Source organism: Tenrec ecaudatus, chromosome 5 (genome assembly GCF_050624435.1).
Source record: "Tenrec ecaudatus isolate mTenEca1 chromosome 5, mTenEca1.hap1, whole genome shotgun sequence".
NCBI lineage: Eukaryota > Metazoa > Chordata > Mammalia > Afrosoricida > Tenrecidae > Tenrec > Tenrec ecaudatus.
In genome coordinates this window covers 63,696,733-63,710,210 of record NC_134534.1, presented here as the reverse complement: position 1 = coordinate 63,710,210, position 13,478 = coordinate 63,696,733, and the positions used below count along the sequence as shown (strand labels likewise).

General features: G+C 38.1%; 1 protein-coding gene across 1 annotated transcript in view; it reads left to right on the top strand.

Moving 5' to 3' along the window:
* The window catches only part of CRISPLD1 (cysteine rich secretory protein LCCL domain containing 1), a 44,745-nt gene extending 31,855 nt beyond the window's left edge, over positions 1–12,890 (top strand). The window contains exons 13-15 of the mRNA XM_075549553.1: positions 2,942–3,017; positions 8,474–8,604; positions 11,792–12,890. Coding sequence (XP_075405668.1) covers positions 2,942–3,017; positions 8,474–8,604; positions 11,792–11,843 — 259 coding nt within the window. The 3' untranslated portion in view covers positions 11,844–12,890. The remainder of the gene's footprint in view (positions 1–2,941; positions 3,018–8,473; positions 8,605–11,791) is intronic.
* Positions 12,891–13,478: the final 588 nt, after the last annotated feature.

The following is a 13,478-nucleotide window of genomic DNA, read 5'->3' as shown; positions in this document are numbered from 1 at the left end:
CACAGTCTCACTTAACAGTCAGTGGGAAATGCCATTCTTCTCACAGATCCCTGGACAACATCTTCTATGGAAATAAACCCTTTAATTTAAAGTTACCGAAACTCTGATTGTGTTTTCACTTTTATTTCAATATTTCTGATTTAGATATTGTATATATTGTCATATTTAGATTTTATAGTGTTAAAAATTACAAATAAATGAATTTGGCCTATAACAATGTGGCCATTTCTTTACAACTAAGGAGGATTCATTTCAACTGGCAAAGGAAGCTTCAACTCAAATATTTTTAAATGGTTTTAGGAAATTTATTGATGTTTTCATTAAATTATGGTTTTCATGTAGATATTATGTTGCAATTTTGAAATTCTAAGTCAAATGCCTTATTTTTTTCCCGCCAGTTTGGGTTTAATGTGTGTGTGTGTGTGTGTGTGTGTGTGTATGTGTGTGTGTGAATTCACAGGAGTCAATACTTTATTTTTAAAAATGTCATTTAATAGTTTCTTGAATTTCTGGAAATGGATTTTCTTTAAAGAACATGCAATTTTCTAAGTCAGAATTGATTCAGTGTCAGTGAATTTGTTTTGTTTTGACTGATATTGATCATTTGATTCTATCATTAATAAAGTGGGGCCCTGGCGGTTTAGTGGATCCCAGTTGAGCTGTGATCTGCATGGTCAACAGTTCGACACCAACAGAAACTCTGAGGGAGAAATACTGGCTTTCTACTCTCCTAAACCGGGAGTCTCAGAGAGCCACAGGGGACTGCTATGAGTCAGCATTGACTCCGGGGCAGTGCAGTTTGGTTTAAATAAAAGGAACCCCTGGCAGTGTAGTAGACGATCGTCAAAGAAGATCAGTAGTGTGGCTCCCCCAGAAAGAGGAGACTGTCCACTCCTGTAATGATGCAAGGTCTCGGAAACCCAAAGGAGACCTCCAGGGTAGTTAGGAGTTGGCATTGACTTGAAAGCAGGGAGTCTTGGTTTGAAATGAATGTCTTTGAAAACTCCTTTTAAATGAGCTAAGCCAATCTGATATCTTTGAACTAATAAGATATCTGGAGGATGATTCTTCCATGTAGGGAGGAAGATCAGGGCAAATCCTGAAGCAGGAACCTTCTTGGTATGTTTTCTGAGTCGCCCTTAGGCTCATGTTCCTGGCGAAGGCTGTGAAGTGAGAGAACATGGGATATGTAGTCAGAGGGAATGTGCAGACAAATGTATGTAAGGCTTCTTGGCCAGTATAAGGACTTCGCCAATATTTAAGAATGAGATGAAAAGTTACTTGAGTATTTGGACCAGAGTAATGACATAACTGGCTTTAGATGTGTCAGTAAACTACATTGGTGGTAGAAACTGCAGTAAACCACACAGCAGAAGATGAATCTATAATTTCCATATCATTTCTGCCCTTAGAAGTGGTCTGCTTTTGGATACATCTTAATATAAAGAAAACCCTATTGCCATTGAGTCAATCTGACTCAGGATGACCACATGTGCTACCGAGCAGTGCTGTTCCCAAGAGTGTTCTTGGCTGGAATCTCTGCCATCCAGGAATAAGGGCTGGACTCTTTGTCAAAGATCCCAAAGGACTTCAGAAACAAGACGTGGCCATCTGCTGCTAAAAGCCTTAAGAACCCTGTGGATATCATATAGCGAAAACATTTAAAAACAAACAAACACAAGAAAAACCTGAGTAAAATAGACAAAGCCTCAATTGAAAAGAGAGTAGAACATATTAAAAACTAGAACACATTTAAATGGATCATAAGGGAGATCAAATAATAGGGTGCTATATTTCAACCTACCTGCATCTGTTTCACTTTATTATTCTTGTTAGTTATGTATTTGTGGTTTTCTGTATATGAAATCCAAGATAGGTAAATATATAGAAATAATAACTGGATTAATGGTTCCTTGGGAATATGGCAGGAGATTGGGGGGACATGAGGAGCTAATACCCATGAGTACAAGAATAAAGAAAAAGTTCCAAAACAGTGTGGTGATGATTGTCCAGCTCTTCTTGATGTGATTGAACTAGTGAATTGTGTGATACCTGAATTATAGCCTGATAAACCTGTTGGGAGTGGGGTGGAAATAACCAGAGAACAGTTCTGCTCTGCAAGTACTAATAGTTCGGGATGAGTGGAATCCACATGAGGACAAGCATCCTAATAACAACCGTCTGTATGGAGGATATTTGCCTTCAGGTCGGTTTGAATCATGCCCCTGGGATTAGACAGCCACTAATCACAGACTTCTTGAACCTCCAGGAAACTTACTAGAGGTCATGAGAATTGCTGTTGGGTTGATGGTAAGGTGTGAAATACAGAGCTATCAAAGATATGGCAACTTTTTTTGCCTTTATTGAAGTGGGAACAAAGAGCAGATTGAGGCATTATGGAAGTAGATTCGGAGTTGAGATTTTCATTAGATTTAAGTGGAAAAGGCAAATAAGCAATGAGAGACAAGTTTAGAAATAATCGAGGAAATCTCAACTAGAGGTGTAAATTTGGGAACCCAAATTCTGTGGATGGTGAGTAAAGCCATGAGGTTGGATAGGGTGACAAAGCATGTAAGAAAAGAGCAAGTAGGGGATGTGTGAAACGAGGATTCAGATTTTCCAAGTTGTCTGTTTATGAAATCCTGTAAATATGTAGTTACTGCCTTGTGTTTGTTTCTTTTTATTCTCCAAATTTAAAACTTTCCTGAGTAAATGAAAGTAAATAAATCAAAGTAACATTTGTGTCCAAATCTGGAAGTAGGTAAAATAAACAGAAGCAATTATGCCTATTGACTGATTTATACTAGTTACTTATTTCAGTGTAGGAAGAGAGAGAGAGAGAGAGAGAGAGAGAGAAGGGTTTGGAATGCTAACTTTACTTTTGTATTTGCTAATAAGGGATAATATAACCAATTTATACAGACATTTTTTTTTCTCCCAGAGTTTATTGTCCTCGTAACTGCATGCAAGCAAATCCACATTATGCTCGTGTAATTGGAACACGTGTTTATTCTGATGTAAGTATACTAATTTATACAACTCAACATTCATGTATATGTACATGAACATTCAAATGTATATATAATGTGTGTACATTTATATGCAGAGTAAAGAACTAGATTCTTTGTTGACACATGCAGTCTCAGTGATTAATACCAGAAAAAATAACCTGTTGTCCATATATAAATATAATTATATAATAATTTATTTTTGCTTCTTTTCCTCTTTATATCCTATCTATTTCTGTGAAATGTTCTGGAGTCATCTCGGGAGGAGAGATGCTTTTTTAACTTTTGTTTCAGGATTTTAGTACTTGAAACATAAAGTGAACAAATAATAATTTATCAAACACGTGAACAAGATCTTCCTTGCTCAAGAAGTATTTTAAAAATTCTGGAAAACAAACAGATAATACATTGAAACATATGCAAAAGAAAGCCAAGGGAGAGGACGCTACCATGAATGCAACGACTGCACTGCGGCAAGGCATGGCCACTGTGAGGGCTGCAGGGACAGTAGTTCATTTTGAGGCAGCCTTGAAGGCTGGTTCGATCAAGAATATTATGGAATGCACTCAGTTGGATGAATGGCACGTATGAGGAAGTGCAAGAGTAAGCAGGTGCATAATAGCACGTGGACTTTCTTGTTTCTGAGACAATAAGAAGTGGATATAAGTCATTTAGTCCAAGAGATGCAGGGACTTAGCTCTCTGTAAATACAAACGAGTCTTGGTGTGCATGGCGCATTGGCTAGGCACTTGGCTGCTAACCAGAATGTTGGCAGTTCAAGCCCACTCAACCTCATGGTGAGAGAAAACTTAGTGATTTGCTCTATAAATATAACACCCACAAAAACTCTGGGGTACTTCTCCTCTGCCAGGTGAGTTCTTTATTTATGAGACTCATGTAAGCAGTACATAGCAACAGCAAAACATAGGATAGCTAGTTTGAAAATGCGTGGGGATAAATTAAGATTTCATGGAGCAGCATTTAGAAGTATTGCGGATTTAGATTTCTATGCAGTGGTATTACAAAAACCAACCCAGGAGATCTCTTTTTGCTGCACATATTCAACACAACACTATGGAAACTGATTGAATGTGAAGACCTCGACTATTTATGACTATTTTGCTTAGTTCGTTAATTTAGGTCTAGTTTTTTTTCCTGTTAATCTTTAACTTTGAAATTGTCCTACAAACTTGTCACTCCCAAGCTTTGCATTGTTCTTATCCACAGCTGTAGAGTTCTGCTAGTGACTTCAATGGTCAGCCCTCACATTGGTGCTTACGCTCTTGTCTCTGCTTAAAGGGCATCCAAGTGTTCCTCTAATTTTATCTGTCAAAAATCATTGTCATTCTTTTTTTTCATTGTCATTCTTTCCATCCTACATGACTACCACTTTCTTTCTTTTAAAAAAATCATTTTATTGGGGCTCATACAACTCTTATCACAATCCATAAATACATCAATTGAGTAAAGCACACTTAATATATTCGTTGCCCTCATCATTCTCAAAATTCGCCTTCCGCTTGGTTCCTGGAATCAGTTCATTTTCCTTTTTTCCCTCCCCTCCCTCCTTGCTCCCCCTCCCTCATGAACCCTTAATAATTTATAAATTATTATTTTATCTTATCTTATACTGCCCGGCATCTCCCTTCACCCACTTTCCTGTTGCCCATCTCCCAGAGAGTAGGTTATATGTAGATCCCCGCGATTGGTTCCCCCTTTCTACCCCCCTTCCCGCTCAGTATTGCCCCTCTCACCCTTGGTCCTGAGGGGGCTACCATTTTCTTTGTAAGACATATTTCCAAATCTCCAAGAGGGCACCCTCCTATGAAGCCATATACCTTTCTTCCTTTAGGCATTCAGCAGATTCTTTTGGGTAATAGAGATTGCTTTATTACTTCTTTTCTAGTTTTGCGTTCCTAAGGGAATAGTTGGGTCACGATGGATCTTTCTTTCATCTGCAGTGGCCTGTGCGTCAAACTGTGAACAAGGCAAGCTTGCTTCCTTCTTTCAAACAGAGCTCCGAGCACTCAGTGACATCAGTACTTTACACATTGATATTTGGAGAAAAAAATCAAATTGACAATGGGTATGAATGAGCATATGTGGTACCATCCAAGATTTCCAGAGAAATATTTTCCCCCAGATTGTCCCCTTTAAGCACCAGAAAATTTCATCTTAGTCACATCTAGTAGAAATATTCCAAAATATCTTAGACTTCTGTATATACCTTTGATGATTTCTCTCCTCGATAAGGGTTTTGTTATCCTGAGATCATTTTGCTTCTCCATTGGTAATAGGAGAAAGGAATATGTAACATTATTGTAGTTCCTTTCAGGATTAATTTGTGATTTTGTCCATTATAATGTTCCTTCATCTAGTTTGTTTCTTCCTTAAAATTTATGGGGTTACAACTTGTACAGTCTATTACTTTTAAAACATGTTGAACTTCTATTTCAATTTTTTACAGATGAGATTAATTTCTGCACTATTAAATATGTCTCAACATTTACAGAAATCCCTTCTATTTTTTATGACATATTACTGCTAATAAAATGAATATAAGAAAATTAATTTTCTCCCAACCTTTGGACTAAAATGGAATGTCTGTTGACTGCATAGTTACATGCAAAATAATCATTTCAAAGCACATTTAATGCATAAAATTAGGGAACCCGAGAAACACTGAATATATCTATTCATGCTCTTGCCTTGATACAATGTAGATACACCCTTTTAAAAACAGATATATTCTGAAATGTCTGCAGAATGATGTTTAATCAATCTACTATAAACCCTACTGGATATAAATATTAATTAGATGAAGGATTTTAAATGCTTAATAAAATGCCTCTTAGAGTAAAGATGCAAGGTTTTGGGCATATGATATTTTGTGATATAGCTATAGTATTAAATAAATTAAACAAGGCTTCAAGCCAGTTCATTCCAGGTGAAACAGGGCTGAAAATTTTAAGTTCCAACCCAGATATATAAGGGGGCTTTAAAAAGTTTATGGAAGAAGCACATCTGCCTGTGTGACCATGTGGTAATGACAGGGACACGTATCAGAGGTTCTAAAACAAGCAATCGAATTGATGTGAAGGAACGTGGACAAAGTAGAGCCCCGACACCCACCTGTAAGATAATTGGATAGTCCCTCACAGAAGGGCCACATGGAAGGGATGATATATCCAGAGTGCAGTATAGCACTGATGAAACACATAACTATCCTCTAATTCATTAATATTTCCTCCCCTTATTGTTTTGGTCATTGTTTTACCCCATTAATATTGTTGACCTCTGTATATTCATTTGTATAATAAAGCTAGTTTGATGCATGAAAGCTAAGATTAATAACCCTTCAGAAACAGTAATGGGAGTAATGATTCCCTGAGGGTATGGGAAGAGGGGTATGGAGAGGGTGGACTGATAGCAATGATGACTGTGTAACCCCACTCTAGGGGACCAGATAACAGAATTGTAGGTGAACAGATACACTGGATGGTGTAAGATATGGCAAAAAATAAAATAACTGGACTGCCCCTTCTCAGAAGAGCCGCAGGCTTACCTCTTTATGGACCTCGTCCTCTCCACCTCTGCCTCCTTCCTGCTTGGGCAAGTATTCTATAGCTCTTTTAGCTTTGATGAGAATTGGCCAGAAACGACTAAGCCTTGCCCTGAAGGCACTCAACACTAGCCCCATCAGAAAGCAATCTCAGCTCCACTAACTGTCTGGAGACCCCTTTACTTCAACTGCAAGCCTTGTGCCCAGTCGTTCTCAGCTTTGTGGCCTCAGAAGTCCTCTCCACCTCACCTGTCAGTATCTTGCTTATCTCCTACTGATTCTAAGCCAGTTTCTCTTTAGCTGCTCAGACCATCTCTCCCCATCACCCACCATCATAGCAAATTAAACCTCTTTCTGTCTCCCAACTTGAGGAAATTCTCTGTGCAGGAATCCTGGGTCTAAATACACATTCCACTGCTGGCTTCTTTTTCTTGGTTGTTTTGAGAGTCCCCTTTCAGGCTCTTGGATGACTCATTTTAAACCTAGAGGGAGGAGAAAACTGACCAATAACCTCCTTAAGGTTCCATCTGCTTATTTGCATGGCCCCCCAACTCATTTGGTGGGAGTTAAAAAGGCAGTGATTGGAAGGATCATATTAAATAATTCACCCTGTTGTACTAGGACAATATAATCATAGAACTTTTTTAGCTCTCCATGCCAGTTCATTCAAACTAACAGACATTGGGAAATTAGGTTGAAGTTATGTTTTCTTTTCTTTTAATTTTTTTAACTTGAAGTTACTCTTTTAAGAAAAAAAAAATCTCAGGGGAGTGCAGAGTGGAGACCCAAAGCCTATCTGTAGGCAACTGGACACCCCCTTATTGAAGGGTCGTGGGGAGGAGACGAGCTAGTCAGGTTGCAGAGTAGCAACGATGAAACATACAACTTTCCTCTACTTCTTAAATGCTTCCTCCCCCCACTATCATAATCCCAATTCTACCTTACAAATCTGGCTAGACCAGAGGATGTACACTGGTCGAGATAGGAACTGGAAACAGGGAATCCAGGACAGATGACTCCTTCAGGACCAGCAGTGAGCGTGGCGATACCTGGAGGGTGGAGGGAGGGTGGGTTGGAAAGGGGGAACCATTTACAAGGATCTACATATAATCTCCGCTCTGGGGGATGGACAACAGAAAGGTGGGTGAAGAGAGACATCAGGCAGTGTAAGATATGACAAAATAATGATAATTTATAAATGATCAAGGGTTCAAGAGGGAGGGGGAGCGGGAAGGGAGGGGGAAAATGAGGAGCTGATAATTAAAGGTTCAAGTAGAAAGCAAATGCTTTGAGAATGATGAGGGCAACAAACATACAAATATGCTTGACAAAATGGATGTATGTTGTATGGATTGTGATAAGAATTGTACGAGCCCCTAATAAAATGATTTTACAAAAAAGAAGAAACTCCCCATGTAATATATACTTATGTGTGATGAAAGGGTTTATAGAATTATAGTCTAGAAGTACACTTGAGTGGTCTCAAGTTGAGACTGGACATCCATGAGGTAAAACGATCTAATTTATGGACGGATGGTTAGAGGCACCCCGGAGTGGACATAAAGCCTGAAATTTAAGGTGGTTCAATGGACCCTTGCAGAGATCAAAGGAGCCAATTTGTTTGTTTCTTGCTTCCACAACTTTAAAAGCCTGTTGTTTTTTAACAGGATAAATATTTGCTTGAGTAGATTGTGGCAGGGTCTGGCAGCCATCTTTAAGACCTGTCTTTTGACTTGTTCAGATGTTGTGACCTTTAACATCACCCTCTTAGGGACAACATGTTGTGCAGCTGCTCACTGGCTACCCCAAATGGACAGCTGCGTGTTTTTAATTCAGTAGGAGAGTGGGTTGCATGCAGTCAGCAGGAATTCCCGAATAATGGCAAGTGTTCCTTCTCCCTCAGCTGTCCAGCATCTGCAGAGCAGCAGTCCATGCTGGGGTGGTTCGAAACCACGGTGGTTACGTTGACATTATGCCCGTGGACAAAAGGAGGACTTACATAGCATCTTTTCAGAATGGAGTCTCCTCAGAAAGGTAATACTCATAATTGCATATGTAAAACAGTTGCGTAGATCTCTTGTACCTTTATTCATTTTTTAAGACTGACCCCCTTTAACGGGAGCAGGCAGTCCAGTGGCTGAGCCCGCAAGTCCTTTGTGTGCTTGTGGAACAGTTGGTTTTCTGGGCATGAGAGCAGCTGCGGTACCCGAGGTGCCTGTCTCCCGCAGCTTATAAAAGTCAGCATGAAAATAGGATTACAAGTTAGAACCAGTCTTTTGTGATTTGATCTTAGAAGAAAGACATTTCTTTCACTCCCTTTCCAGATTCGTTTATGTAAACTTTCTAGTTGAGCATGGCACTAGAAGATTTCTCTATACTCCAGCGACCCAGAAATTATTTGACTGGAACACTGATCTGATTCTCCTTATAACCTCTGTTTTTCATTGGAATGTGGATAGCTGGCATTAAAATAAATGAAAACTCTTTCAAGTCTTGCATTATTTAACACATCAATGCAATATATTGATTAGGAGAATCTGTGTGATTCACTTTGTAATGTATTTAATACATCTCAGGAGAAAAGTATTCCGTGTGTGTGTGTGTGTGTGTGTGTGTGTATGTGTATTTAAATCATGGGTTTTGTGGAGTTCATGTTAAACCTGTGTATTTGTATAAATTCAAAGCTCACACTCACTGCCTTTGAGTCAATCATGACTCATACAGGAACTATAGGACAGGATAGAACTTCCATTCTGGGTTTCTGAGGCTATAAATCCTTGTGGAAGAGAAAAGCCTCATCTGCCTCCTGTGGAGTTGCTGGTGGGTTTGAACCACTGACCTTGTTAGCATCCTAAAGAGTAACTAACCCAGTGTGCAACCAGAGGACTGTGTATTTTATATAGATACTTATGTCTTGTGTATTTTATATAGATATTTAGATATTCATTGGCGCTCCAGAATTGCCCACAGAGGGTTCACATGTGTAGTAGTTTTTCTAAGGCCACTGGAGCTTGTGCTGCGAAAGTTACCCAGCGTCCTTTCTCTCTATGACCTTCTGGTACTATGTTCACCAAAAATCCTAAGGTGAGAGGTATTATGTTCTACAAAAACTGAGCATAGTTTGAGCTATATTTAGACCATCGACTATAAATGGACCGTATGTAGGTTGCTGGCCACTTTACACATATGAACTCAGCTCCACCAACAGCCCTATAAAGCCAATAATACAAACTTGAATGTACAGATGTGTCGATGGAGTCTCATGAGAGCTACATGATGGGTGCAAAATTAAGCTCAGGCTCAGCATGATAAGTGTGGGCCCAGAGATGGGAATTTTTCTAGTATATCATTCTGAACACAAAAAGAAACGCACTATGTTTGTTTGGGTAGACTAGAGAAACAAATCTAGAGATACTCATGTGTGTAAGAGAGAGTTTTATATCAAAGAGTAATTTTACATTAAGAAAAGACCCCAGCCAAGTTCAGATTGAGTCCATTAAGTCCAATATTAGCCCATATGTCCAACACTAGTCCATAAATATCTCTTTAGACTCACACAGCCATGCAATAATGCCAAATGCAGGGAGATCACAGGCCATGGGGTGGAAAGTCTTGTGGATCCAGTGGCGGTGGAAGCATGTCAGTTCTGGCAGAGATTTCCACATAGCTCCTCCAGATCCTAGGGCTCTAGCGTAGCTCCATGTGTCTTTTCCATGGGGATGGGAGTGAGCATGCTCACAGTGAGTGAGCATGTCCCGCCTCCAACTGACCTCCTGCCTCCAAATGAGGTCATCAACCTGATTGACAGGCAAAATCCCACCCCTTCACTCTTGTCTAAAGTTGACAAAAAATATATATAACTACCAGACACGCCAGAAACATTCATTTGCTAGGGCACTGAGTAGATTTCTTTCTTGGACACACCAGGTTGGCCATGTTCTGGTGTAAGACGCGCGTGTGTGTGTATGTGTGTGTGTGTGGTGTGTGTGCACGTGATATTTTGTTGTCTTTAGCGACATTGAATCAATTCTAATTCAGAGCAACCCGTAAGACAGATTAGAACTGGCCCAGATGGCTTCTTAAGCTTTAGTCTTTGCACGTGGCCATGGCACACGGCCAGGTCTTCTCTCCTAGATCACTAATGTGTTTGAACCGCTGAGTTTTCAGTTAGCAGCCAAACACTTGATCATTGCACCATGGGTGCTTCTTTCACTTTGATAAACTTGTTTTTTATTCTTGCTAAAATTCTCTCTGCTTTTCTTGAACATAAATAATAAAAAAGGAGTTACATTTTCTTTCCCTCTGTATATCTATATTTGAATTTCCCACCAATCGGCTCTAAAAGTCTTTTGTATTCTTGAGAAAATTGAAAACATTATACAAAAATGCAAAATATTTTTGAATCTATGATTAAAATATGTCATAAATAATATCAGCAATCTGTTTTAACTTTTATGAATTTACACTAAAAATATTTTGAGTGGTATCCCCTAATGAAACATAAATTGTATAATAAAAATGTAAAATTTTTGATTCTGTATTGCTTTCAAAATGGTTTTATTTTATAACCTATCAATATTTAAAAGCATTTATATTGTTTAACAAGTGCCCCCAGAATTTGAGTAAGTCATGTGTGTGTGTCTGTGTGTGTTAGTGTGTCTATTTTAACAAAGAAATTTTCAGTATCTTTCAGACTTGATCATTAATTTTTCTTGATAACACTTTTTAAGCCATATTGTTCAAGTTTTAATGAGGAATGTCAGCGTGGTTTTATTTTGTTAGACTTGAGAGATATAATCGGCTAGTCTTCTAGAGTATTTCTTTAGGACATGCCACAGTGTTCAATTGCAGTTAGAAAGTGAACCAGGTGGATTACTTGTAAGTCCCACTTTTTCCCTCTGTAGAATAACAGTTGCCTCACTCTGCCTTATTAAAAGCAAAGGAGGCAATACATAAAACATGATCTGGGACCTGTAAGTTGTACGCACCTGACTAGTGTGCGTCTTCACATTTCTAGCCACATGCAGCATAACATACCCTCAAGACTTAAAAGAGTGGGGCATCCTCACTCATGCTTCTCAATGACGTAAATTATAGTACTCCACAAAAGGCCACCATCTGGAGTCACACGCTGCTTTCGATGTTCGCAAGAAGACCTGGTTCATGTGAAGCCTCGCATGTGGAGATGACACCAATGTGCTGTTCTTTTCTCCTTTTGCAGTTTACAGAACCCTCCAGGAGGAAAGGCATTCCGAATATTTGCTGTTGTGTGAAGCAGAACACTGGAGGAGAGCAGTAAAGACTATTCCAAATGCCATATAGCCGACGTTTGTATAAAACTGTAACATCGCTGTACAGAAGGTATCATCTATTTCAGAAAAAAAGTACCAACCAAACGCATTTAAATCTTGACAGACTATAAAATAAAACATGGGACATCCAGTTCGGAAAAAGCAATGAATATGTCATGGTTTTAGAAATCCTGTGTTAAAGATTGCTATATTTTTTTAGCACTTATTTCTACAGTTAAATACATAATCATGGTTTTTCTACATTTTTTATGTTATATTATATGGTGCTTTTTATATGCCACTAATACAATGAATCTAAATATGGAATGTGAATGGGCCTCAGAATATAATCTGGTACATTAAAAAATAATGAACTCCCCAAACAGAAACATTATGATTACAGTTTTTCAAGCCCAATATGTTAACCAAGTAGTCTCCCTTTATTTTCAAGTTAATTCTTGTACAGTTCCTCTCTTTTGTTAAGTTTAGGCTTGTAGAATATTCAGTCCTAATTATTGTACTTCTCTTTGTATAAAAGTAATCTTGTACTTCCAGATGAGCAGTTATTACAATGCCTGGTTTCTGGGTAATAGACTGCATATTAGTAATAATTGGAAAGAACTGGGAGAGTGGCATTAAAAGTATTCCTGCTGTATACAGGAAGTATGAAGATGAGCAGAACTTGGCAGCCAGAACTTTCTCTGTATGGAAATCAAAGTCACACATTTTCTTTTGTGTCCTGGCAAATACTCCTGCAGGCCAGGATGTATAATGGCAGTAAGGTTGACAAAAATGAATTAATGTATTTCATCACCATTGCCATTCATTTTTTAAAATGGTAAATGGGCTTGTGTATTAATGTTACCATGTTATGGTACCTTTAGTGGTGATATTTTATTTCTGTGAAAAAATGTATTGTGCTTTGAGACTTAAAATCTGTAAAACATTACTTTTGGTAATTTGTGTGTGTGTGTGCTGGTGATTTTATTCTTTTCTAGTCCTATAAACATTAAAATTAATCATGTTTCAGAGTATTAGTTTCACTTCCTTTTGTAAGTTTAATTTAATGAAAAAAATATTTTATGATAAATGATCCGGAGTATTTATTGTGAGTCTTCTACTTTGCTATCTTCACATTAATAGAATGGCATAGCTAATAGCAGAAATCTCACAGTCAATCTGCTTGTTTAAGTATTTGTGTGCAAAAGGGGGAAGTATTGTACTATAGGGGAATTTGAATAAAATGAGAAACGAATCCGTAAGGCAAGAAGAATGAATATAAAAGATATAAAGTGATTGTGAATGAATAGACAAGAGAAAAGGGAGGTAAATAATAGCCTGGCGTATTAATTTTCTAAGTTTGCCAAAACCAACTATAAGGTGTCCCTTAACTTAAGGCAGATTTAAGTTACAACAAATAGCAAATACGTGTATATTTTATTGTTAGTAATATGTACTACATATAATGTAGCAACATGTAATTTGCTGGTTATTATTCTTAGATGTTCTCTTGCCTTTGTTTCATGTTACGATTAATTCTTCAAACATTTCCATATAGAAGACAGTGACAATAATAAAACCAGAAGAAAAAACAGATATTCTAATTATATTACAACA